Genomic DNA, 27,835 nt, shown 5'->3' with positions numbered 1-27,835 from the left:
TCTCGATATCGAGAATTACGGATTATAGTAAACACATGTCATGACACGGCGAAACGTGCGGAAACAAGGGTGGGTTTTCCCGTTATTTTCTCCCGACTCCGATGACCGATTGAGCCTAAATTTTCACAGGTTTGTTATTTTATATAATTTGTGATACACGAAGTGTGGGCCTTTGGGTAATAATGTTTACCGAAAGTGTCCAATGGTTTTAAAGCAAAACAATTGATATTTTGCTTTCCTCGAAATGTACCCTTTTTCAAGATTTGCCATGTAAGGACTCAATGCAAAGTCAAACCTTTCTTGAATGTTACCACATATACCTATATTCGTTTGTACACAATCTTAGATGTTAAGTTACCCTTAGTCGTTTTTTCCCCAGAAATAAACTTGCCAAAACGAATCAGCAATCAGATGTATTCATGTTTTAATTTTCCATTTTTGTTTGTAATCCGAACTTTAAATTTGTTGTGCTGAGGCTGTTTGTTTGTTAGAATTGTTTTGAAACAAAATATAACACCGAAACTGGGTACGAAAAAAGGTCCAGGACAACATGTGAATTTACAATGACATGTTTGTGCCCCACAAAGCTTGGAATCTCCTGAGAAATAACAATACTAGTTCACAATGGCATTCAACAATTTAGTCCAGATAATTCGATACAACAACCACGTCCCATAAATTCACATCTCCGAACAAAGTTTTGTAATATACGACCAACAGATGCTTGTTCTGTAGCTTAATAATGAAAGCTATGTAGACGCTATGCTGTAAATATGTAGCTAGTTTCTATAGTTGACATTAGACACAAGGCTCCACTTGTTGACGAAGGACCCCCCCCCCCCCCACCACCACCACCCCCAACACCACCCCAAACTCCCCCAAAATCCAAGAGGTAAGCATGGTTCGGGCGTACGGTGTTTGTTCGTTTGCTTATTTGTTTGTTTGTTTGTTTGTTTGTTTGCTTAGATGATCTTCCCAAATAAGGGAACTCGGCAAACCAATGGGATATAAACGCCAAGCTGGCAACAGACAATCTTTCTCAGTCTAACGTCTTTGATTATGAACAAAATAACAAATACATGAACAAATACATTTTGAGTGTGATGGTTAGGGATTTTTCCAACCATGTAGAGTTGACTTTTCAGTAGAACAAAATAATACTTGGAACATGAGCAACGAAGCTATCTTGAATGCTGCAAACTCCACAAGTCAGACATGGAATGGTCGTAGGGGCAGGTTATGCAACAATCGACACTATCAGTTACCAATTCACAGACTCGTCGTGTAATACAAGCGCTAATCAAATAAATTATGATCTAATTAGGACAAGCAAAGGTCATTGGAACTTTTCAATTTCAATATTACGGACAAGGTTGTTGATGCAGACGCCGTCTCTTATGAGCTCGTCTGACAGACTCGGTTCTGGGGCCTGAGACAAATTTAAACTTGTTTTTACTCAATCATTAATTACCCGCAAGTGCTGGGAGTCTAAGCTGAAGTGTATTATTAACTGTGATGATATGGTTCTTGGGAAACATAAATATAATTGTTTGAAATAAATTAAACACAATGTCATGCTTAAAGATAAGTTTTTTTTCAGAAAAAAAAAATGACAATAACCAAATTTTATCTAGCTTTTAAGAAACATGATCATAAACCAGTGAACATCATTTTTCTCAAATTCGCCTTGGTTTTAAAATATAGTTTTAAATGAGCAACAACTATTAATTGCTTGAAAATGTTGCAGGGTACTGGTAAGAATTAAAATCCACAGCGTGCTCCTATTTTGCGGTGGCACCATAATGTGTACATGTATATTTACTACTTTGCTGTGTATATTTATTTCATTTAGAATTTTCGATAAAAAAAACACACCCATCGTTTATAGTCTGACAGCTAAGTGATTATGAAACTCATAATATGACCATTTCTTTGTGTGAAATATTTCCCTCTAAATAGAAGCCAAATTATTTCGAGAAAACTGTCTACACCTAGTCCACCACTAAACCTAAACTCATTCATACTGGCTAATACGTATCACGTTCACATCTAGTCTGAGGGGTTGGTCCGTTGTTAAAATAATGTAGGTCTAACCCCCTCTTGTTTTAATTTCCATTGAGGTCAAATTAATAAATTAAAGTCAGCCTGTTGATTTACAAACATTTTTTTTGTTCTTGTAAATAATTTTATATTTATGAATATGACCCCTAAAAGCCTAAACCTCCTGTTAACATTTCTGTACAGTCTTCGTCAGTAGGTACACCCCGAAGCCAGTCAAACTTTCCGCTGCGAGAATCGATTTATGGTGATGTTAACGCGTTATTTACACAAGAAAGGCCATACTTGTTACTCGATGAAAATTTTATTGGAAAATCAAGCTAAGATTTACAGCTTTTTAGAGCACGTTGAGTTTATACTGGATGGACAAAACTAGGTTGGACGGTCCACCTTCTTGATTGAATTAGTAATGACAACCTCAATCTGAAATATTATCGACAACAATTTTTGTTCATGATGTTGGGGTGCAGTAGGCAGTCTATACAAACAAAAAAATGTTCATTTTGTTGCTTTGATCTGCTTCCAGCTTTGAGAAGAAAAGAAAAATCGAAAAAAAAGAAAGAAATCAACTGGAAATGCTGCCTGTGTTTCTTATAAAGTTTGCCACGTACAGACCGTTGCACGTCACAGCCCGAGTTTTTGCAATGAAAACTAGAAAATGCCATAAATCCCCCCCCCCCCCCAAAAAAAAAAAAAAAAAACTACTGGAAGTTTGTTGTTTTACATATTTAAACACAGTGTTGAAGTTGTTGGAACAGAGCAACTGATCAGTGGAGGTTTAACACTTAAAGTTTGCCGAAAATGTTGAATTTGGCTGTTTACAGATAAGTGAGAGTTTTAACCAACATTCGGTCGGTCGCCCATGCCAACCAGGTCGGTTTGTTCAATATGGAGAGGTCTACAACACTTTAGCATTGTATACCAACTACACACAAAATAGAACAATGTGGTGATGTATCAATGCATAATTCAGTTTGTAGATAAAACATGACTGTGTATCCACTTTAGTGTGTAGATTTCTTCTTTGATAAAATCAAGACAAGTTTATAAAGGACACCCGTGGTGTTTCTATACTACAACATCATTGCAACATAAGAAGGCACTAATGTGTTTTATTCTTGTTGTGATGTAACTGTTGCCTTTTATCTAACTCTTGCAAGGAATGCGCTCTTTTCAAGACCAGTGTTGTACCAAACCATTCGCTTCCTAACATTAAAGGCTGCGGACACTATTGGTAATTACTCGAAACAATTGTCATCATAAAACCTTTTATGACGGGTAATGGGGAGAGGTTGATGGTATAAAACATTGTGAGAAACGGCTCCCTCTGAAGTGCCATAGTTTTCGAGAAAGAAGTAATTTTCCACGAATTTGATTTCGAGACCTCACATTTAGAACTTGAGGTCTCGAATTCAACCATCTAAACGCAGACAACATCGTGTGACAAGGGTGTTTTTTTCTTTCATTAATATCTCGCAAGTTCGACGACCGATTGAGTTTAAAATTTCACAGATTTGTTATGTTATGCATATGTTGAGATACACCAACTGTGAAGGCTAGTCTTTGACAATTACCATAAGTGTCCACTGCCTTTAATAATAACAATACAACATTCTTATAAAGCGCACATATCCCTGGCACTATAGATCAAGGAGCTGAACAAAACAATAGAGCATTAACATTAAACAAGTTGTCATGATTGAGTCAGACTGGCGGATTTCTGAAAGGGAGCGTGTCCTTGTAGGTTGAGGCCGCTTCCTTTCTGTAAGTCATACTTACTACAGGCATTGTTTTAAGACAACAACGACGGGCTAATGTTATTGCGCCCTCTTGTGATTAAATTTAGTTTAGGTTGTAGTTTGAAGTCGAGTATCATTGCTATTCACTGAGGTTCTGTTTTTCTACCTCCATGTCCAACATAAATCGAAATTTTAAGAGGGGAAAAAAAGTAATCTTATTGTTTGCATACGTTAGTGACTACGGTTGATTTTTGTTTTTTCTTTTTCTTTTACAAATACTTTCAATCAACAATCTTGTCAGGAAAACAGCTCATAGTTTCTGTACGTGTTTAATAGCTCTGCAAACTTAAAAATCCACCGCGGGTACTGATTTTCCTTTACGTGTGTCGTTCATCGTAATAATAAATTATACACAAAAATGAGAGAGTTTGGAGGATATTATTTTGGGCGTAAAGTATTGCCTCAGGCACAGGCTCGCCACTGCTTTAACTAATAGTAAATGCATTGTACGGAAACCATTACTTTTAAACACTCAATAATTTCTAGCAGTCAAAATAGGCTAAGATCATGCTTTTTGAGATTGTTAAAAACATGATCAAATAATAATTGTGCCGAAAGGTTCTGACTTTGACATTTTTGGGAACACTCGTTCTCTTATTCATATTTTGCTGTCAAACGTAGGGCTTTGGTGCCCCTTTCCTAAATGAAGACTTGGCAGTTTACCCTGTCGGACTATTTTTCTGTATGAGCTTAGCTCTATATTATCCCTCAAAAAATTGAACAGAAAAACGAAAGAATTACAAATGTATTTGGTTCAATTTTGGGCGGCTAAAAAACTTTGGTTTTTAAACACAGTTACTATGTGTGTACACAACAGCAGTGCTTGCCTCAATGGTAGAGGGCGTACTTTCAAATTACCATTCTTAGGGAGTTTTGGTGGCAAACAGTAATGGCTCGTGGCGCAGGGTTTCCTTTTATTTAACCTTTGCTGGAAAATATAAGTTTTCCTCTGGTCATTACATAATTTTTTAGATTGACATAAATAACAAGTTATAATGTGACAAACACACTAAACTGAACAACTTCCTCTGGCTAAACTAGAAAACCATCCAAAGAAATAAAACATGTAGACCTATTTATTTACACTGGCTTTTATATACAGGTAAATTAAAAAGTACCAAACCATTTTCCTGATTGTTAATCTTTATTAAGTCAAATAATTATGTACTTTTCATAAGTTCTAAATGTTGACGTGATATTAATTAATTTTGAGCTTACGTTTTTATAAAATAAAACAAATAATGATTCGAATTTAGAAAAAAAACAAAACAAGGAAAATACTTCCTTACGACAAATTATTTTGAATGTATGGTGTACCCTATGCATACACCTGTTTTCTTTCCTCCCCTTTTTTTTGGGGGGGGGGCATAACTTCAGAATAACTTTTGTAACAATTTCAGGTAATTAAAAAAAAAATCCCATAACGCCCTTGTGGTGAAAGTGTGAGAATGGTCCTTAACGAATGTTTCCAAAATGTTCCCCGCTTCGACCATGTTGATGTCAAAACAACGATTTCCGCAATTTAGCATTTGTTAACCTACATCATGAAAAGGGGGACATTTCGAAAAAAAAATAAAATTAAAGTGAAACAAACAAATAAACAACAGCGGTTGAGCTGATGTAGGAAGACAATAGTTAAACACATCCACAAACCTCTCAATTAAACCTCCCAGAAAATAACACAAGTATTAGATAAACAAACACCAACAATGAGCTCACATACATCTGCTCTTCAAATCATACACATTAATAATTGGAAATGCGGGGAAGGAAAGAGATATCGTGTGTCTTTAAAGGCACTGAACACGTTTGGTGGTGTATCCCAACATATGCATACAATAACAAGCCTGTGAACATTTGGACTCAATTGGTCAATAAAGTTGCAACTTAAATGATGAAAAAAAAAAAAAAAAAAAAAAAACACCCTCGTTGTACAAAATAGTGTGCTTTCAGATCGGAAGAAGTATTTTATCATTTTAGCGAGATACTACCTCTTTCTCAGAAACTACGTCACTTCAGAGGGAGTCGTTTCTCACAATGTTTTATACCATTTATACCATTACTCGTTACCAAGTAAGGTTTTATGCTAATATATTTTGAGTAACAACCAAACGTATACAGTGCCTTTAAAGGCAGTGGACACTGTTGGTAATTACTCAAAATAATTATTAGCATAAAACCTTACTTAGTAACAAGTAAATGGGGAGAGGTTGGTAGTATAAAACATCGTGAGAAACTTTCCGAGAATGAAGTAATTTTCCACGAACTTGAATGTTTTAAAAACCTCAGATTTAGAATTTAAGGTGCCGAAATCAAGCATCTAAAAGTACACAACTTCGCGTGACAAGGGTGTTTTTTCTTTCATTATTATCTTGCATCTTCGATGACCGATTTTCACAGGTTTGTTGTTTTATGCTTTTTTGTTAAAATACAGCAAGTGATGAGAAGACTGGTTTTTGACAATTATACCAATAGTGTCCAGCGTCTTTAAGCCAACACTTGTTTGAAATTGTTAATGTTCACACGGCTCATCAGCATATTGCGGTTAGAGCCAATACTTCCTCTTGGATGTTATCACTTCACCAAATAAAACGAAATCAAACGAGAAATGTTTGCCTCTAAATGGTACAAGGGCTGGTTTTGCAATAAATCTATGTCATTAGAGATGACTTCTACTGGAGCCCATTCCCGTTTGAGGAAATCCTATTAATGATGTTTTCACGAGAAAGTCAATACCGGCGTTAGCATAACGACCACTACTATCCAGTCTATCTAAAATAGATTGGTAAACCTTTCTATAATGAAATATCATTTGAACTGAAAGAAAGTAAGAGCGAGAGAGATACAGCCGGTGGGGGGGGGGGGGGGGGGGGGTATCTGGTATCTATACATGAGAACAATAACATGGTGCTATTTATCCCCGTTACTATATCGTTGGTGAAATTATCACCGTGTTGGTGTTGTCACGTTTAGATACCGAGGGAATCCATTTAACATCCCAGCTTTTGCAGTGCACATTTCAGAAAATCTTATATTATTCTGTAAGCCAAAAATAAACTCAAATCTTTCCCCTTTTTCAAAATGCGGACCAATGTTTGTTCACCAGCGTGACCACACTTTGCTTTTCTTCCCGGCAGCTATTTTTTAGATTTTTTTTAAAGAGCTTTATTCTTAGAGCCCACCAACAGAGGGCAGTGTTTAAGGCCACAAATCACATTTCGGAATTTGCGGCTGCGGATGTTGCTATAGTTGTTGCTATGGTCTGTACATACTATGTTTTATGCATGTAAAAGTGACGATCAAACCACATCCATTAAATATTTTCACACGGCCTTAGTTTGTTCACCTCTAAGTAAACCCTTATAAGGTGCTTAATAATTGGGTCTCATAATCCATCACTGTAATAACCTATCATTCTGAAAGTTTGTATATACTTAGCGCCTTGAGTACCTTGTTTGGTAGATACATGCGCTATATAAGACTAAGGGCCATGTCTCACGAGGCAATTTACAGGCAACCAGTTCCAGGCAATCTCCAAGAAGAAAAGGCATTCACATTTGAATTTTCACATATTTTTCTCGGGGATCTTAATACATTGTTTGAAAGATTACTCGTGTGTTGTCAAAGTAGTCCAGTAGCATGCGCTGCAGTTGGTTGTCTTCAGGTTGCCTGTGAAAGTTGCCTCATGTCACAAAGCCCTTAGATATTAAGCAGCAGCCCCCCCCCCCGACTATCCAAATGAGAATGAAAATGCACAAATGAATGATTCGATACATTATTTATCAACACCCCTTCCTTTCAAAAAAATGGTTTGCTCACAGCATAATGTTCACCTGAAGTTTGAAAATGTAAATCAACATCTCGAGAATCTAGGGATGCACAAAACATAATATGTCAAGAGCCCTGTGTTATTCATGTGGTAAGTGTACAGCCGTGTACAGACAGAACCAGACTTAAATGCATTTTAATGACATAAGAAATACCAATATTTCTTCCATGTTCTAGGGCCATTGTGGTGTTTTTATTGTTGTATCTTACCCTTACACTAAGAAGCACACTGAGTACTTCCACGAGTTATGTGATAACAAATCCACATGCAATTCACCCATGTTGGATTCGAACCCACCACCTTTGCATTGCAAGAGCAGATGTCTTACCACTACAACATCGAACTAGCTCGATATTGCTAGAGGCAGTTCAAACTCTTATGCTGGTACATCAATGATCAGGAACCATTGTTTAATGTGAACTTTTGTCATTCCGATTCAGAGTATGGGGGGAGGGGGTTAAGTTTTAATGAATTGTTTCAATGTTTGTTTACATACAAAAATTCGATGCTAAACTAAACAGACTGCAATTACTGAAATATGTGCCCTGTCACGCCTTCTGATCCCATTTACAAATCTCTCAAGGTAAGACCATTTTAGAGGAATCTTGCATTATTGATTTACTTATTGTATTGTATCTCAGATTCGTGTATCTTTCATTGTACCTTTTTTAACGGAACTTTCTTTACAAATCTATTATTTATCTATTACTTTGGTTGTTACCCATACACCGGTAGCAATGTAGATATTCTTTATCCCCGATGCACATTTAAAGACACTGGACACTATTGGTAATTGTCAAAGACCAGTCTTCTCACTTGGTGTATCTCAACATGAAGTATAAAATAACAAACCTGTGAAAACTTGAGCTCAATCGGTCATCAAAGTTGCGTGATAATAATGAAAGACAAAAAACCTTTAACACACGAAGTTGTGTGCGTTTAGATGGTTGATTTCGAGACCTCAAGTTCTAAATCTGAGGTCTCGAAATCAAATTCGTGGAACATTACTTCTTTCACAATGTTTTATACCATCAACCTCTCCCCAATACTCGTTAATACTAAGAAAGGTTTTATGCTAATAATTATTTTAAGTAATTACCAATAGCGTCTACATGCCTTAAACATCTATCCTGTAATTTATTTGTTGATCTGTGTTTGTTACCACTCTTAGAACGCGTCAACGCCGGGGGGGGGGGGGGGGGGGGGGTGAACTGCACTCGAGGGCCGTTTCTACGAACTTGTCTCGTCCCTACATTGACGTCAACCAGGTACAAGGTGGTGGAATACTTTGTGAACCCTTCTGTTCCTTACACGGATGGTGTGAAGTTCAACATCCCTTTTAAAGGAACATTACATAGTTGGTTTTGCTAACAAAACAGTTGCTGGCAGTGTAAGCACTTTATGTAATCTACCTTATACATAAACTGACAAACCTGTAGAAGCTTGGGATTACCGTCCATCTGGGACACGAGAGAGTAGTGAAAAACCGATTACACATTTTGCATGCCATTGATGCAAACAAATAAAAATAAAAAAATAAAACGCTCACTGAGCGATAAACTCCAAACGCTAAGTTAAAATATTTGTTTCTCATCAAATATGGCATTTAAGACAGAAATATTTCAAGGGATGTTTTCTTCTATCATCATCATTAGACCGTGTAAGTTTGATGTTAATTTGTGATATTCACGATTTTGTTTTCTTACCAATTCTGTAACTGCCTTTAAGTTTTTTTTTCAGTGACGAACCAATGACGTGTAGTATTAATAGGTTAAAGGAACACGTTGCCTTGGATCGGTCGAGTTGGGATTTGAAAAGCGTTTTGTGACCGTTTATTATAAAATGCATATGGTTAGAAAGATGATGTAAAAGTAGAATATAATGATCCACACAAATATGCCTCGAAATTGCGTGGTTTTCGTTTTACCTCGTCGACAAACACGGTCGGCCATCATAAATGGCCGACCGTGATAGTTCGCGACGTAAAAAGAAAACCGTGCAATTTTGAAAGATACTTGTGTGGATCATTATATTCTACTTTTAAAACATCTTTCTAACCATATGCATTTCATAACAAACGGTTTCAAACTCTTTTTATTGACCAACTCGTCCAATCCAAGGCAACGTGTTCCTTTAATAGGAAAAGAGAGGATGTGGTGGTATTTTTATACAGTAACCGGAACTACGTGTTTTGGAGTTCATATCGAGAATTATTCATGCCCCCCTCGATTCCAGAAAATGAAGTTTCGATGACACTCTAATTATTGTCCATGACCGTGATCGTCGCGATTTGATTTTTGTGGGGGTGGGGAGAAATTCAACGGTTTTCCAAATGGTGTTATTGTTTTTAGTGTCAAATATGTTAGATAATTAACTCGACTGCAGTGTACACCAAAACGAATGCTTCACTTTTTGTCAGAGATTTGTTAGCTTTTTACTCACTGAGCTATATAAAAATTTACACCCACATTAATTAATTCCACAAATATTGTTTGGGGTTGGATGTGGGCGGGGGGGGGGGGCGTAGAGGGCGTAGTTTAACTTACATCAAATTCTTTTAGGGTTTTTAGGGTTTTTACAGGGAGATGGGAGGGAGGAAACGAGGGAATAATTTGGGGTAATTTTTAGTCCGAGATGGAAAATGATTCAGCCAAGTAAAAAAAAAAACTACCGGTAGCCTACACCTTTCAATTTTTTTTTTCCTGCAGAAATCGGTTAGAAGATCTCATTTTGTTTCTTGTTTTTAATTTTGTTTCAAGAAGAAAAGATGCAGACTTAAATTAGTTTGGCATTGTAGTATACTTAGAAGTTTAAAGTACCGCTTAGCTAAATAAATCGTCGAAACATTGGTGCAATTGTAACGCGAACAACATTATACTGTATTTTTGAATTGCCCATTTCAGGGGGGGGGGGGGTGAACGATGAACTATGTTGTATTTATATTTCACTTAAACCATCCATGTTATCAAAACACTGTTGGATCAGACCAAGTTTGGTCATGTATCCATTCGAGGGAAACGCGAAGAGGTTGGGGTTGGGGTGGTGGTGGTGATGAACAAACAGACATACAACTAAACAGGCAGACAAACAGACAGGCAAACACCCCAACAACTCCACACTATTCTCGTCCAGATTGCATCTTTCAAAAGCACCACACCAATCTCATTGCTCCTTGAGACTTCTGTCTCTTTCATTTTGTATTCGTCTCTGACTTAACACAAGTGTGTTAATCCCTTAATCACATCAAAAACGTTTATGGCTCCGCAGCACGCCTTCCAAAAACACAATATCATGCAAACTGTCATAATAAACTTGTAATTACAAGACTAGCTACATGCCGACTGGGGTTTATAATTGGCTCAAATTGGGTTTCGGGTCCCAGTCGTCACATGATCTCATTACAGGTTCTGAATACACCGGGTTGGAGAGGTGGGCGATTGATCACCAAATGACTAGGGATGCCCTTTTGTGTACAAACAAAGCATGATTCACGCTACTGCTGTAATATCACAACGTTTTTTTTCCTTCCGATAGTTCGTCCCACTGCCGAGTTTGGCTTTTACGTTGGTGACCTCGGGCCGGAGCGGCCTGGGCGGTACCAGAAAGAAGCATGCCTATAGTCAACATTTGGTTTAATTAATATTACAGTGTTCTCTGATGGCTATGGGAACCACGCGTTCTCAACCTACTGAATAGAACACCAGTGCTTCCGAAGCAGCAGGTACGGGCATTCTGATTGGCTGATCTCGGGTATCAGTCGTCAATGGGAAATGGAAGTCCAGTAGTTGAAATAAATGGAGCTAATGTGGTTGTATCACATAACGCCACTGTAAAGGGTTCTGACAGGCAAACCCCGCTACTGTCTGCAATAGCCGTTATATTACTCCATATTATTTTGTTTATCAACACCACGCTTGTTATAGGCGAGTGTTGTGTCAAACATGAATTCCAGTTCGTATTTTGTCAACACTCTTTTCTCCAAGTACCAGCCGGGCGAAGGGTTTTACCCATCGGGGTACGAACTACCATCTTGTGCTTTTAGTAAAAACCAAAAGAGTGCTTATAGTACGGGAAACATCAGCGGTACCATGAACGGAGTCTCAGCCAGCCATCACCAGCAACCACCCGGGTATTTCACTCCGGCGACCACCAGCGGTACCTACCACGGCTCGTACGAACCCCACAGTACAAACACACCGAGTAACATGTACGGGACGTTGAATCAGAGCGCAGCATCACCGATTACTTCGTGGGATGCTAGGCTCGCATCTTACGGCACCTCATGGCCGGGAAACACGGCCGAGATTGACGCTTCGTATAACTTGAAAGAACACTCTGGTGCGATGGGTGTCTTTTCACAAAGTGCCCAGTCAGATGTACTCAATAATAACTGTCACAATTCAGTGGTATCGGGAGGCAATTCAAATTTCCCGTGGATGAACGTTACAGGTATGTAAATCATTTATCAATCAAATCATAATAAACATAATCTATATTTCTCCGTATGTCATAAACACAACAAAATACCTATACAGTGTTAGCTGTATTTGCGACTGTAATACCGTATTATGGTGAACACTAAGGTGGTATTCACACGACAGCAATAAAACTGGGGTCCCTTGCTTAATTTTAGCATGGTTGTAAGCAATGTTAAACAATATTTCGCATGAGAACTTTGACAGTAGAAACAATTACTGTCCTTTCACACAATGTACATTTTGTAAATTGTCACAACCATGTTACAATTTAGCAAGATTTAATTTAAATTGCCATCGTGTGAAAGGGGCTTAAGTCAGCTTGTTAATGTACTCTAAATATGGATTTTCCTTCTCGTTTTGTAAATTTCATAAATGATGAATACATAAAAACATCATGACGATACGTGCACCGATTTGAACGTGGAATACTGCTTGCTTTACCATCGTATACATTTTAGTCGAGAGGAAAACAATTATACACCACATTTCTTTTTCGTATAAATTTATTAAATTTTGCATTTCTGTCTCTCATAATCCTTTCAAAATTAATGACAATATTACAAACACATAAATATTAACTCTACTAACCCTGTTTGGAAATGCTCTCAGGGACACCGTGTTTTGGTTAAGAACTTTGGAAACTACATTATCAGACATGTTTTTTAAGTGCTGGATGAATTGCAATGCAATGAATTGTCTGTGAAGTATCAATATCTGTGTCAACTTTTAAAGAATAAGCATGGAGGTAAAAGTAACTGTCACATTTGGGCACCGACATCTTGCACGAATGATAGAAAAAACACATTCACGATAAGTCAATAATGATGAGAATATTTGAATAACGCGCAAAAGCTCAGTTGTTGTGGTGGAGACAAATTAATTTACTGTACACAAACTGACTTGAGTAAAGTATCTAGACAGCTTTTGTAATATTGTCAAAGACCAGTCTTATCACTTTGTGTATCTCAAAATATTCACAAAACAACAAAACTGTGAAAAGTTAAAATCAATATTGGTCGTCGGAGTTGCTGCGAGATAATAATTCTTTTAGCCTAATGGAAGAAAAAAGACCCTTGTGACACGAAGTTGTGTGCTTTCAGATGCTTGATTTTGAGACCAATCAATTGAAATATTTTACTGAGAAATTACTTCTTTCTCAAAAACTACGTTACTTCCGAGGGAGCCGTTTTTCACAATGTGTTACACTATCAACAGCTCCCCATTGCTCGTTACCAAGTAAGTTGTTATGCTAACAACTATTTTGAGTAATTACCAATAGTGTCCAGTGCCCTTAAAAACAAATTAATATAGCATACAGTTTACCACCGGCGTAAGGGTAAGAGTTTTAATAAAAACAAATATCATGATGCAAGTTTAGCATAATTAAAGTGTTACAGTACCCGCTGGTAAGATACGAATTGCCTCGTATGGCTACCGGGTAATCGCAGGGTTTAGTGGAGGGAAGTGGTCGTGGGTTCACATCCCGAGTTGCATTACCTGTTGAATCTGATTTGACTTGGGACATGGCGTAAGGCTAAAGTCAAACAATCAACCAACAAGTAACTATGTCGACACATGGAAGAATAAACTAATTTATTCATCCATGGTCGACACATGCTATACGTAATGATATTTTCAACAGCATTGTTGTAAAATAAAATACCTGTTATTTCCAACGCAACATGGTATACAGATGATAAGTACCACTAAGAAACATGCCTGTAAGAACAATATATTTTAACTTTGTTACATTGCTGTATTATTTTCTTCAAAATCTTAGTTATCAGAAAGTTTTAAGGTTATGTAACATACGGGACCACCGGAACGACTCAACCTGGACAAATAAAAACATAAATAAATGACAACATGGGGTAGATATATAATCTTGGGTGAACTTGAAAAAAAGGGCTATAAGAAATGACAATGTTTGTTCTATATTATTGTTTTGTTTTTCAATTCGCCAGAAAGTGTCAGCTTTCATTAGAATACGTGATCCAGATCATACCATATCAATGCTACATTTTCTAAGTCAACGTCTGTAATGGGCACCTTAGCAGACGCCGGTCTTACAACCTGTGGTCGACTCGAGCAAAACACACAAAACCAAAACAACAAACCACACTCTAGTTCTATATATGAAAACTCGTCCATGATTAATAATACCGAGGTTGTAAAACTCAATGAGTTTATTTCTAATGAATCTGTTGACTTATCGGAGCATAATACCTGTCGATTGACAAACACTCTTCCTTCCCTCTCGTGGGTGGGCCCCTACCAGCCTCTCTCCCCCACCATTTCTTGTTGAATGACTTCGCTCAACATTTTTACGACTCCATAAAATAACACATGATTAACCTTGTCTATACGGAGGCCGTCAGTGAAATAAGTAGCAACTGGCCCTGCTATGCCGAGAGAAATATTGACTGCGAATGGTTTGAGATATTATCATTGATTTACCAGAAAAAGAGGGTTTTTAAAATCGTAGAAATTGAAATTGACTCTACAGTGATTTGTCTCTGTAACTAATAAGCTTTGGACGACCAAAGTACATGTAGGCCTACATTACGAAAAACAATATCAGCAAACATTACATGAGTTTTGCAAGGTGCCTCACTCAATATTTGCTTGCCAAAGAAATTTGTCAAGCAATATTTTCTTGAAATTGTGCCCTGGGTTGTGCTAAACAATGACGAGAGGCAATGACGTGGCCCAGCCGGTGTTGTTGCTGGTTGCTGGCAGCAACTTGTTTTTCTTCGGCACATTAGAATGCCCAATGTCGTAGTGCTTTTTAATGTGGACATCTTTTTTTCTAAATCGATTAAAAAAAATTAACCCTGAAAATAAAAATCAAGGAAAAATGTTTGGTTTACCCCAATAATTGCGCCCGATGTCCTGCCAGAAGAAGTATGCAACATAATACAAGATCCACATTCCACAAGATCTACTCAAAATGTCTCTGATTTGTCAAAAATGAAAAGGCCCTTTTTCTAGCAAGGGTCCTCAATAAAATGTAGCATGATTGTAAAACCTTAAGAAAAATATGCCTAGTATGCAATGACTACAATTGATGTACTGTTCATGGTCCCGTACAAAATCTTCTCGAACATAAATTCCACAACAATGTTGTGTATTGTCATGCCAAACGACAATCAACTTATACGTGGGAAACTTTGTGCGAGTTGATAATGTTCAATCTTCAATTAATCATTCAATTAATCAGTGGGCATTAAATATCCGTGGCCTAATGAGGTGCTTAGCAGAGTGAAGGAACACTTTCAAACAAAAGAGTTGACTGCAGTCCCCAGAAAAAGAAGAAGAAGCAAATAAGCCTTGTCAGTTTAGAAATATTTTTGCTGTGCTTAGCAAGTTATTGTGCTATTTATGAAATTGGGCCCTGCTTGATTTCTACTTTTTGAGTTGGGTGTATGCCTACCTCCATGGTGTATGGCACAGAGGTGCCCGACAATTTAGAGGAAAGGAACGCCCTTAAACCATAGTTACCGTATTCAAATTAAACAATAATTAACCTAAGATCCGGTCTAGCTTTTCGAAACGTAACCTCCTTCGGTCGGAACATTTTAAAATCAATCAACAATCGTTTAACCTATAGTCTACAGAACTTAACTACATTATGCCAGGTATACTAATATCAACTATTGCGCAATGTTTACATAAGTCAAAACCCCATCCAGCTCGTAATCGGTTTACCGGATATATTTGTCACTGTGGTTAAAACCACGGTAGTCAATACGTAGTGATTAACGGAGGCCAGTTAAATAGACGTGTACTTTTAGAGTCACTGCAACACAATCACTGTGATAGATTGACGAACGGATTCAATGATCCGATTTGTGAGTCAATTAAAACAACTCAATTTAGGTTCTTGAGAGTTTTGTTTACTTTGTTTAAGTTTTTTAGTTTCTTGATGAAACTGATGTTGAAAGGTTGATTTTGGTATTGACATTTTGGCATTCATGGATGGTTAACACAATTTTCTTCCTATCTACTATGTGTTACTGAAGGTAAAGCATTGCTTTTTAAATAGTTTATTTAACTCTCGATTACAAACACACAACGTTATACGAGGCATCTGAAAGCACACACATTTTGTGCAACATTTTTGATTTTTCTTTCAGTATTCTCTTGCAACTTCGATGACCAATTGAGCCATAATTTTCACAGATTTGTTATTATGCATATTGTGGGATAAGTCAGAATATAAGTCTTTGACAATTTTACAATTGACGAAAGGTGTCTAAAGCCTTTATGAGAACATTTCTATGAAGTTTTGGTACTGGTGTAATCTTAATAAATAGTAAGCTTTGTTAATGACAGGAATTTTTTTCGATAATGAAGACGGGACGGACCTTATTTTCAAACAGATGGGACCGGTAAAGACCCCCTTACCGGTCAACAAGTCAGTCTTTCTCCCCAAAATACACTTCAAACAGTCTAGATAAGTGTTTACTTGATAACTGCAATAAAACAATATGCAAGTGTTTCAACCGTTGGCTCACAGTCTACATGAAGTACCATAGCTCGGCGCCACGTCCAGAAATATGAACAAGTCCGTAAATTTGGGGAGATTTGTTAATGGAACGGAGAGACCCAGTCGTTTGTTGAGGGGAACTTGAAGAAAAGAGTTTCGATTCTTCGATTGTTTTCTAGTGGATAAGTTTGCTGAGCAGTTAAACTGAATAGGGCTTGTGTCTGATCCTCTGGAAAATTTATTTCCAGTTTGAGAGAAGAGGTCCCATATAAAGTTTAATGTTTGGTGTTTGGGGCTATGGAGAAGGCGTCTAGGTACCATCAATCAATTACTGACTATTAACACCATTCTACCAAAGGGCAAGGGGTAGGCTATTGTGCTGGTTAGGGAGGGCCAGTTTTAAATTGAATTGGTAATGTTTCAAAAACTCCCCCAAGGTTAGGTGTTATGTTAAACATTGCAGTAATGAAGACTTGAGACGACTATTTTATTGCATTTAAGTTGTGAATATGTTAAACGAATTAAGTGGTTGAGTTATGGCTAACCTTAATAGCTTTGACCTTAGCAGCTATAATTTTGTTATTTTGAGCAAAAACTGAGCCTATTTTGAGATAGCCAATACAAAATGGAACGAATAAGACATTCAAATCTATACCTTACTTGTAGTACCATTGATTCAAGTATTGGAGTCTGACGCAGCAGTTAAATGAACACGTTGCCTTGGATCGGACGAGTCGGTCTCTGAAAAGCGTTTGTAACCGTTTGTTATAAAATGCATATGGTTGGAAAGATGTTTTGTAAGTAGAATACAATGATCCTCACAAATTTGCCTCGAAATTGCGTGGTTTTTACTTGGCAAACTAACACGGTCGGCCATTTATGAGAGTCAACAATTTGACTCTCATAAATAGCCGACCGTGTTAGTCGACGAGGTAAAATGAAAACCACGCAATTTTGAGTGATACTTGTGGGGATCATAACATCATACTTTTAAAATATCTTTCTGATAATATATGCATTTTATGACAAACGGTTACAAACGCTTTTCAAAGACCAACTGGACTGACCCAAGACACCGTGTTCCTTTCGGCATTTCGATATGAGTACATATTCATATCAAAATTATTTGACATTATGGAACAATATTGTTATTGTCAATAATCGTTACTTTGTTATTCAGACAGTAGCTACAATATAAGCAAAACATAAAACAAAACATCTGAAATCACTCTTAACTGATACGAACAGCATGCCATGAAAAAAACATTTCATATTTAATATATAATCGTTTACAATAATAATTGTCTATGGGAGTTCCATAATATCATCAGACAAAACAAAACTTATGTAAACCATATCTCATATCCTGACGTCAATAATAAAAAAGCTAGACAAACTTTGCCAACAACCGCACCACCGTGTTGATAAACCCGTTTCCGATGGGTCAGGGAGTCCTAGACATCAGGGCTAATCGCACCGGGGCTTCCCTGCCTGATCCTGGGCAGACATGGCCCGTCAAGAGTGGCGCGGTGGATGTCCCGTTATAATGTTACACTGATCATTGCCGGTGGAAGTACAGCATGAAATATAATACAACATAAACCATTATATGAAGGAACAATCTTTTCAAATAAATGCAATATTCTCCTGTAGACGAGCAGAGTATACTGTTCGAAACGTCGAGACCGGACCGGCTCTTTTAAAAATGCAATAATATTATTCTAAAAAAAAAAAAGAAATGAAAAAAAAGAAGAAGAAATATTCCCTATTATCACTGAAGGTATAGGTCTACACACTCAACTAACTGATTTAGGCTATCTCAACCCAAATCAACTGCCACCAGGGGTAACCCCCTTCAAATCACAGTCTGTTAATGTAGGCAATATGTCATCCTCTATGAGCCTGGCTGGAGTGGTAAACAGGACTAGTAAACAACAGCATATACTACATTCCCGACAGTTATCGGACTAAAACTAGATTAACTTGAAAGTATATAAGGGAGAAGAGCCATACATTTATTTATTTTATTTGACTTTACAACCAATAGCACAAATAGCGCCATTGGAGTGATGAGTAGGAAAGAAGAAGAAATGTTCAGTTTAGAGGTGGGAGGAAAATCCAACAGGGGGGGGGGGGGGAACCCACACAATAAGGGAGTGAGTGAAGCTCCGGTCTGAGGTGGGGTTCGAACCTGCACATAATTGAAAGGCAGTGAAAGAAACCGTTGAGTTAACGTAATCCCCTGATTAAAACTGGATATATATGTTTATTTAGATATATTGTTTCAATTTAAACTCAATGGTTCACTTTACGTATCAAAACAGCATACAGGAAAATGCCAACACGAAACTGTCGTCAATCTGGGCTTGGTTTTAAAGTCGCGTTCCGTCAAACCGGCTTTAAAAGAAAACACAGCCAACTCAAACAGCTCATCACTTTATATTATTGAAATAGTCATTGATTGAAGACTACACAACAACCAACCCGTGCTAATGACAATCACCGCAGTACAAATATAAATGTCATTCATGAAGACGTGTTGGTTCGCACCTTGAGGGTAGACTAGACCATCAATCACTCCTTAATGAATCTATGTACACCAGACTAAATTGATTAATGTTACGGGTACTCCAGTAATATTAGTCGCATTTCGAGTCGGTAATATTATAGTGGATCCTCAATTCCAGTACAGTGGTGTTGGTTTGGAGTTATAGAGGTGTTCATATGATCTGAATGAATTGATTGATCGCAGAACAAAGACACGGACCGACATAAATCCTTCTATGATCAGTCTGACTTGATTGTCGAAGAAGAAAAAATGCCACCATTTACACGTAGGCTACGTAGCGAAATTATAAATCTCATCTCGCTGTTGTCAACATTTAAGTCATTTAATATTTATCGGTGAAGCACCAAATTGGCATGCCGAGTGCGTATCTCTGAACACATAGAGCTTGAAGTCTAACGTTGTAGGGTAGGAAGTTTTGCATGAGGTTTGCAGTAGCACACTTTTAAACCTCTTTTGAGTTGTGTTAAGTTTTGCTCATTAAGTGTACCTGGAAATCAAATTTAAGACAGTGTAAGGGGCTTCTAATGAATGTAGAAACATATTCGTTCATGCGTCTCCAGTTATTTCTCCACATCCCAAACCATTTCACGACTATGTTTTAACCGTGTGTTTTTATTGTATCATTGACTATGCAGGAACAGTCACAGGGATGGATGTTGGACGGAAGCGATGTCGCCAGACCTACACCCGATACCAGACTCTGGAACTGGAGAAGGAATTCCACTACAACCGTTACCTCACAAGAAGAAGACGGATCGAGCTGTCGCATCAACTCGGACTCACAGAAAGACAGATCAAAATATGGTTTCAGAACAGACGGATGAAGTACAAGAAAGAGAACAAGAAAGACGCCGGGAGCATGGATGATGCGAAGGAGGGGTCTGATGGGGACGTGGGGAGCGCAACCACCCTCCCCGGGACTGAGGACAATGGGGGTGTTCACGAGGGAAAGGAGAAATGATCAAATCAGTTGATTAAGACTTGATCTGTCTCCAGGAAGAGGCTTTAATAATTCACTGTCGTTCTACCTCAACATGGGGTGGTCTTCAGACTTTACTGTAATTAAGGGAGATAGCTGCATCAGTACTGACTCACAATATTTAAGATTCGGAGTTGAACGGAGAAAAATGACTAGAGTGGGATTTGAGCCAACGACCTCCGGATTAGCGTGCCGGCACTCGACCAACTGAGCTATCCAGCCTTAATTAGTAGCGGTCTCCTTATTTTGTCAGTACCTTTGTTCTTTGAGTTGAGATCACAAGGCTTTAAAGGCTACCACCAATCCATAAAAACGTCGTTGACTGTAATTGAATGGCAACTGGTATCTGGACATGAACGATATTTTTTACCATGAAGTTAATGTATTTAATTACTTATACCGTTTTACTGATTGTACTGTATAACCCTAAATAGGCCTTAGACCTCCGACGCAGCTGTTTTTGTTTTCCCAAAAGCATCCAGTGGTTTCAGTTTAAGTGTGGAACAAGTTAAATAGCCTGACTCTTGATGCATCAGAAACATTACATTCTAAAAACGCCTTGGTCAGAGTTGACTCGGGTTATGAGTCTCAGGGTGCCAGACACAATTATGAGTCAGGTTGAACCGGACACTGGTAAAAAACAACAACATAATTTAAACTCGGATTCTGCGTACGTTTGACCCTTTTCTGGGTCTTTTTGATAAAGATTCCGGGTAATCCTGACCAAGAAATGTGTCGTGTCCCAAGCAACCCGGAACCCTTGCCAATTTTGAACCGGGATTTCGAGAGTGCATACAATAGTATCTGCTGCAGTATGAATCTGACAAAGTGGTGTATAGTGAAAGCTACGCTCGGTCGAGATGATAATAATATATAAGTAGCTATATTGTTTTGTGAACTTGCGAATAAAGCCGCGTATAATTCTCTTGGGGGGGGGGGGAGATTTGACTCTAAAAAGAACCGTTGGTGTCAAGCTTGGTGTTGTTGTAAATTATGGCCTTTAGCAGGTTCGTTCTAACAGGACAACTGGTATGTTGAAGTAGTTTAAGATGTGGTCAACCTCAGAAAACACCACTCAATGTGTTCGCTAAATCAACAGGGAATACTGTTATCAAAATGAATGCCTTGCTTATCAATAACTCACACTGTCTCTAAAAATGAACAAAATCAGGACTTTTAGATATTCTCGCGGTCGTTCCAACTGTAGTCATGGTAAGCCCCTTACACCGTATTAAACTTGATTTCCAAGTACACCAATTAAGCCCAATATGTGTTCATTTCACTCAACGGAAAGCAATATTTTCACATCTTTCTTCAAAACCTGGATTATATATATAGTTCGGATCAGTCATTTCTAGATACAACATTACAACAGAGTGTTCATTTGTGAGGACCGATTTGAAATACGTGTGCCACGAGTATGTGTAATGGTTCTAGTTTCATTGAAACTTAAATATTAAATATGTTGATACAGCACTTGAAAATACACATTCTCGGTAGTTTAAAATATCAATGTTTTTAACCGTTTGCATAACTTGCCTATGAGTTCATATAATATGGAAATAAAGCATCGTGCTTTATTCCACATCAATAATGTTATCTTTGATCATGTCATTCTGAATGGATGTGATTACCCCCCCCCCCCTCCCTCCTCATTTTCACAAAGTCCGGGACGTGAGAACGGGGAGACAGCCGGTCGAGCCACAGACCTCTTGACCGTACTGTCGCAGCTGTCGACGGGTGACGTTCGGACTAAAGATCCGCTCATCTTACGTTGAGGTCGAGGATGCCGTTCGGTGTCGGATCCCTTTGTCAATGCACGTGGCATCTGGTTATGAGTATAAAAAAAAAAAAAAAAAAAAAAACACTGCGCGTTTTCATCAGTGTTGACAAATAACAACATGTTACAACTAACTATGTTTTGTTTACATCATCTGACGAGAAGAAAAAAAGGATTTGTAAAGCATGTGTTTTGGTTGAGTTCTGTTAACTTTAGCTCCCAGTATCCGGGAATTTTACCTCCACGGTGTAATTTTCAAATCCGTGTGAACTGTTCACATTAACTAGGTCACAAAGTGAGAATGAGGACAGTTGCCCCAAGCTAGGATGGACATGATGCAGGAGAATAATATTATGAGCTGGAGATACAAATGAATAAAACAAACGTACATTAAACGTGCATAATTACCAGACACCCTGGTACAAGTCCAACATTGAGAAACATATTATTCATAGTAACGGTTTGTGATCGATCTTAGACTCTGGTATTAGTTGACTTTCAATTTCATTCAATATCCGAAACACACCAACTGGTTCTGCCTGTTTTTTTTTTTTGTTTTTTTTTTCCTTTTGGGGGGGGGGGGGGGGTTAGCAAGTGCAAGATTTGGGCTTTGATGTTTCCAGAGGTTTGTGATTATGGTGACTTCATTGGCTGGTTGATTGTTTTGGAATTAACCAGAACAAATAATCTAAAGGGGGTTCGGTTGGGAAAGGGTTCTCAGCGGGAAATATGATGTTTTGAAAATGTGTTCAATAAAAAAAAATCATATGGATTTTATACGAGGTTAATATGTGTCTTGAAAATGAGATTTTTCATCATCATTTATCCTTTTGAAATGGGATTATTTTAAGAAAATGTACTGTTTTTAAATTAATTACTAGAACATTCCTTTGAAAAAGGTGTAAATTGTTTGTGGATGTTTCTATATTATGTCTATCTTCATTTTAAGAGTGAGAGTCCTCTGTATTTGTGTCGTAATTATATAAAGTTTTCAATGTGTGTAAATATTGTACATATGTATCCACGGTTTTGGTCCTACGTTGTCTTTCTATAAATGTGGCTAAAGTGGCGAATAAATATAAAGAAATATAACTCTAAAAGGAGAATTAGTTTGTTTTTTTTCATTTATTTTTGCACTCTGTGTCGGTAAGGGTGTAATTTGTTTATGTCAGTAAGTTTTATATTATTATTATTATTATTATTGGTTTATTAAAACACATTCAAACATTGCAGCTACAAGCTGAATTGAGTTTAAAATACAGAGATTCATAAAAAATCGAAATGTTTAAAAATTACAAAAAAACACATTAAGAATTACAATCTGTATATATGTAGAAACTTACAGGAAATAGGCTTGTTACGGGAGACGAACTACAGTCATAAAGACAACAATTTTATTTACTCGTTATTCAAGAGAAAACGTAAAATGTTTTTCCGTTTTAATAATTATTTGCAATGCTTTGATGTACATGAACATACCTAAACACAATGCAAACGGCTGATGCGCCAAATAAATGCGTCATAGTAAAAACTGTAAACATTTGGCGCGTTTAGTTTGACGCATCAGCCGTTAACATTGTGTTTAGGAAGCGTTTAAAAGGTCCTCACCACATCAAAGTTTGCTAAACCACTGCTTTACAACACAACTCATGGGCCCTATACACTGCTAAGTGTTTAACCTAAACCCTTTGACGCGTTCGAAATCTGTTACAGAACCTAAACACTTGTTTTTACAGTGTAGACAGATAAGAAGTAACTACAAACTTGTGGATACAATTATGAATGCCACATCAATGATACAACCATGTAATTGTAATCATCTTCGGGAGGAGTGTTGGCTCTAAACGGAGCCAGTGTGGTCTCGAGCCGACGTTTCGAAGCTGTATCTTGAAGACGAGCAGAGTATATTGTTCGAAACGTCGAGACAACAACCGCTCTTTTCAGAACCAACACACCCACAAACGAGATTTTACACACCATGGTTGTATCCGCAAGTTAAAGGATTTGGGTACTTTTTCAAAATGTCCATAGATTTACATTAAACCAGTTTGAAGATAATGAAAGTGGAAAGCTTCCCTTCAAATTTTTCTTTACTGAGCTGCTGTAGTTTTTGAGAAATGAGTAAAACAATGTCATGAAAATACGTTTGTAAATGATTAAAATAATTTTCGTCTCATGAGACGAAAATTATTTTCATGACATTTACTCATTTCTCAAAAACTACTGCACCTCAGCACGTAGTATTTACAGGGAAGCTTTCTACTATCATTATCTTCAGCTGTGTAAGTTAAGTGTAAATCTGTGGACATTGTGGTTTTTTTTGTCCTACAAAAAGTACATAGACTCTTTAAACCACGCTGAATGTCTTATGATGCGAACATGCATGTAGACAAACAAGTATGGATCTAAAGTAAGAGGCATGTACCGGTAGCCAGCAGTTTCTGCTTTCGTTATCGAAGTATTTCTTGCTCTTGCAAACTTCTCGTGGTGATGGGAACGCGGGTTACATGTGCCCAAAATGGACCGGGAGATGGTGCCCTCTTGCCAAGAACGCAATCAATTATTGGTATTTATTTGACACACATTCATTTCAATACTGTCATTGTGAAATGTGAATGATAGGTCAACTGTCACTACGTAATACAATGATAATATTATTATTATATTGGATTTGAGAATATTATTGTTGACAGTTTTGATCTATGCCGTCGGAAAGAATACGACAAAAACAAAGCAACTTAAAGGCGTGGTATACATTCCGCAATTGCCATGGACCAGTATCCACACGATGTGTCCTAACATGCCTCAACAAACATTACTTGGGTAACAAAAAGGGCATGCAAGAACAAAAAAAAACATCTTTGGTGCATAGACTTCAGATGCCAGAGAAAGTATTTCTCATATTCAAAAGTTCTGGTAAAACGTTACCTCTTTCTCTAAAACTATTTGTTTTTATGACAATTTTGTTTGTACAATATCAACAGTGTTCCAGTGCCCTTCAGCAAGTAGGTTTTTATGGTCATTAGTTTTTAAAGTAACACCAAATGTTCATTATTTTACTGGAACATGACAGTACCATTGTGCACCTTTAAAGGCAGTTGACACTATTGGTAATTATTCAAAATAATTATTAGCATAAAGCCTTTCATGGTGACGAGTAATGGGTAGAGGTTGATAATACAAAACATTGTGAGAAACGGCTCCCTCTGAAGTGACGTTGTTTTCGAGAAAGAAGTAATTTTCCACGAGTTTGAAAAGCATTTGAAAACCCACAGCTTCGTGTGACCATGGTGCGACAAGGGTGATTTTTCTTTCAGTAATATCTCGCAACTTCGACGACCGATTGAGCTCAAATGTTCACAGGTTTGATGTTTTATGCATATGTTGAGATACACTAAGTGAGAAGACTGGTCTTTGACTATAACTAATCGTTACGTTTTAGTTCACCTGTTCAGTCTTATCGTATATATTTCTAAAATCAATCGTTTTTACGGAATGATTCCGTATCCACACTCACAGCATTTCGCAAAATATTTGTTTGCTGACTTTTAAATATATAAAGCCACCCTTGATTCCTTGGTTTAATTTGTCTCAAGTGAATTCTGTATTCAGTCCGAGTCATGGCAATCCCGAAAAACAACTAGTGTAATCATTTCTATATTTCAATTTGGTAAACTTGGACGAAATGAATCAACAAAAAGCTGAATATACAACATTAATATGACAACCAGGTACAAATAAACACAATATTCACAAGAAAGTAACGGTTGATTGTTGATGTTGCCTTTAGCTCTGTTATTGGTTGGCTTTAAATTTCATCCACTTTCCTAAGCCTGTTGATGGTGGGTTTAACCGTAGGTAAGATTAGGAGTGTCCATTTGTTGAGTCCAGAGGATGGTGAGTGTATTTTGTAGGATTATAACTGTAGGATTATTCTAAATTCCCAAAATAGTGTGACGGGGGGGGGGGGGGGGGGAGGTATTTACAAGAAATAGCTTTCGCAAGATGTACAACAAAATTTAAGACACACACAATTCTGGTATTTATATAGTTTCGACCATACTGGAAACTAGACTGTTCATCAACCATAACAATCTCTTTGAAATGGGATTATTTTATGCAATGTATTGTATTTAATTCAATTCAATTACTGAAACAAGCAGGTGATTGAATCCATAGTTTAGGGGAACTTCGCGACACACCTTCGGAACGTGGCTATGTCCTCTTATCTTGGGTCTAAAGTTTCTACAATATTGAACTTGACACATGAAAGACGCATTCTCTACACTAAGATGTGTTTACACTAAGCATGTTCGGCCAATACGATTATCATTGTCAATATTGTCACAACCCTCGTAGTGCCCAATATGGCTTTGTAACCCCCCGCCCCACACACAGCTCACCGCAGATAATTACCAAGTATCATAGTTTACTTACTGCTTTATTCTTGTGCCTGTTTTGTGGCGGCAGCTTTTGATGTGTTTGTCGGACCCACTGTACTACGGATTACCCTCTCAACAAAACACCCCTCGCCGTGAGTGGAGAGGAAAACACGGTGGGATGATTGTTGGTGGGGTACCCCCTAGTCTAACCCTGTTGTTGTCGCTAAGCCCCTGTTGACAGCATTAATACCACTTTTCTATCAACCTGCTATCCATTGCTTTTGTTGATGTTAACTTTTCAATCTGGGTATATTCATGCCAGGTTTTGTGGCTGTCATTGATGCACTAAGAACGGACGCCAGCCGGACATTAAAGGCAGCCTGCCCATTAGATACTTGTTTTGCTCTGAAACAAACTTGAGGTATTTGAGAAGACGTCTAGCCCTGGTGGCTGAGCCAGTCTACCACCCCCCCCCCCAAACCCCACCCTCGGACTGGTCCTGTCCTCAATAACAACTTACTATACTCACCGATATGTATTGTTCAGTGATTAGATTGTCATACCAAGGCAAACTGTCACCGTCTTCTACGGGTGCCGTAAAGTCTACATGAGTAAGTCCAAAAATATCTCAGAAATTTCTGGATTAACTGTTCAAGGTGTCCCTTTTCAAGAGATTTTAAAAACAAATTCCATTCCTGCGTTGTGAAATAGAAACCGTCTTACTGGGAACAATAAATGAAAACTTCGAATTTAGCTAGATCAATTTTCGGCTTCGGAAGACATGTTATGGTGCTGTTTTTTATTTTCTGTTCGAACAAACATATGCTAATCATTATGTAAGCAGTTTGCAACAGTTAGTTATTATTTTTTCTTAAAAAATTAGTAGAAATGTAGCTTATATTTCAAAGCATGTCACATAAATTCACAGTTTACTCATCGCTCTGAAACCAAAACCAAAATGTGGCGTTAACTAGAATATCAATTTTATAGTTATAGTGCTGATTAAGTTTTTTTGAATGAAGGCTTACAGAAAAACTAAAAGAACTTCCTTCGTTGACACCGAATTATTTTTCTCATTCAGCAAGACTAAAATAATAAGCAATTGATGAATAAACATTACCTGGACATAAACAAAATAATGTTATTCTTCAGTAACCAGTGGAGATGTTTCAATGCTGCTATTAACGCATCAATACGTTCTATACAATTGTCATATATGTTGTACTGACGTCATCTTACCATTATGGCCCCGGTACAAGTAATGTTGTGGTAAAACATAATGCACCATCGAAATTGTCGGAAAAGAAATCATTTGAGAAATTGTTCTCCTTCTGTTGTTTACTTTGCAAATGAAAAACAGACTGAGTCACAGCAACCTGTACCCGTACCTGTTCGCCAACTCCTATCCATTTCACAATCAATTACACTGAGAAGGTTACGCGGTGGGCTGGCAAGAAATGTTTTCATCTTCT

The 27,835-nt window shown here is 37.6% G+C and overlaps 1 protein-coding gene across 1 annotated transcript; it reads left to right on the top strand.

Moving 5' to 3' along the window:
• Nucleotides 1-11,346: 11,346 nt before the first annotated feature.
• On the top strand, nucleotides 11,347-23,065 carry LOC139937719 (homeobox protein HB1-like). The gene is made up of 2 exons (XM_071933001.1): nucleotides 11,347-12,135; nucleotides 19,858-23,065. The coding sequence occupies exons 1-2, from the start codon at nucleotides 11,628-11,630 to the stop codon at nucleotides 20,181-20,183; spliced, it is 834 nt and encodes a 277-aa protein (XP_071789102.1). The 5' UTR covers nucleotides 11,347-11,627; the 3' UTR covers nucleotides 20,184-23,065.
• The last annotated feature ends 4,770 nt before the right edge of the window (nucleotides 23,066-27,835 follow it).

The sequence above is a fragment of the Asterias amurensis genome, chromosome 5 (genome assembly GCF_032118995.1).
Source record: "Asterias amurensis chromosome 5, ASM3211899v1".
NCBI lineage: Eukaryota > Metazoa > Echinodermata > Asteroidea > Forcipulatida > Asteriidae > Asterias > Asterias amurensis.
This window is presented reverse-complemented; position numbering and strand designations above follow the sequence as displayed.